The sequence below is a fragment of the Penaeus monodon genome, chromosome 28 (genome assembly GCF_015228065.2).
Source record: "Penaeus monodon isolate SGIC_2016 chromosome 28, NSTDA_Pmon_1, whole genome shotgun sequence".
Lineage (NCBI taxonomy): Eukaryota > Metazoa > Arthropoda > Malacostraca > Decapoda > Penaeidae > Penaeus > Penaeus monodon.
In genome coordinates, this window is record NC_051413.1 from 31300 (window position 1) to 32245 (window position 946).

General features: G+C 32.2%; 1 protein-coding gene across 1 annotated transcript in view; it reads right to left on the reverse strand.

Annotated features, from left to right (window-relative positions):
- Positions 1 to 174: 174 nt before the first annotated feature.
- LOC119591238 (M-phase phosphoprotein 8-like) overlaps positions 175 to 946 on the reverse strand; it is a gene marked incomplete at its 5' end in the record, with an annotated part of 9263 nt that continues 8491 nt past the window's right edge. Inside the window, 1 exon segment of the mRNA XM_037939945.1 lies at positions 175 to 878. Coding sequence (XP_037795873.1) covers positions 735 to 878 — 144 coding nt within the window.

The window sequence follows — 946 nt, forward strand, 5'->3', positions numbered from 1 at the left end:
ATGTAAAGAGTTCATACAATCTGGAAATAATGTTCTTAAAATAAAATATCAAAATATAAAACATTTGCAAATATTACAAATCTAAAATAAAAATAAAAAAATTACTATAAGATAGTCTACCAGTTAAAATGCAAAAATCTGCTTTTGAGCACAGGTGAAAAAAAAATGCAGAACTTCTGCAGAACTGATTATTCAGGATCATTGAGTTCTATCTGGCAATGTTTCAAGTTTTCCATAATTACCACATTTATATACCCTATTTTTTTCACCCATGGCTTTTGAGTAAGTTAGGTTCATAAATTTCTAAAACAAGCAAAAACATTTAAAAAAATAAAATACAAATGCAACAGTTCCATCTAGATAACGAAAATCTACAACTTTACAAATGAATGGATATGTATTAGATAACAATTTTCTGCTAATACAGGACTTTCTGCTCTACAAAAATAGGACATGATAACTAAAACATTCTTCTACTCTGCATGTGATTATTCTCACAATTCTTTTTTTCTTCTATGAAAGTAAAATGAGTATTCACTACCACTGCAATGCCAACGGATACACAACACACCCTAAAATGCACTGCACTGCTAATGAATTCTCAACATATAGGTATTCAACTTTTTCCTCCTATAAAGTTTAATGCTCCTTAAAAAATTATTATTTTTTTTTTTTCTAAAGGGTCAAGAAGAGTTTTTTCTTCTTTTCATTCTCTTTCTCCACCTGTCACAAATTCACTGGTTATAAAACTCTGAATATGAACGGTTTTTGCCGGCTCTTCGTGACCGGGAGCGAGTTCCTTCTGAGAAGTTGTCGGCAAACCTCTGGGTTGTTGGCCTCTCCTCTCGCATTCTCCGCCCCTCCTTCAGCATCTTATCCTATAAGAGAAATTGTATTATCTTATTTGTGTGGGATAGGTACCTCTCAGCTAGAAAAAGCATCATGT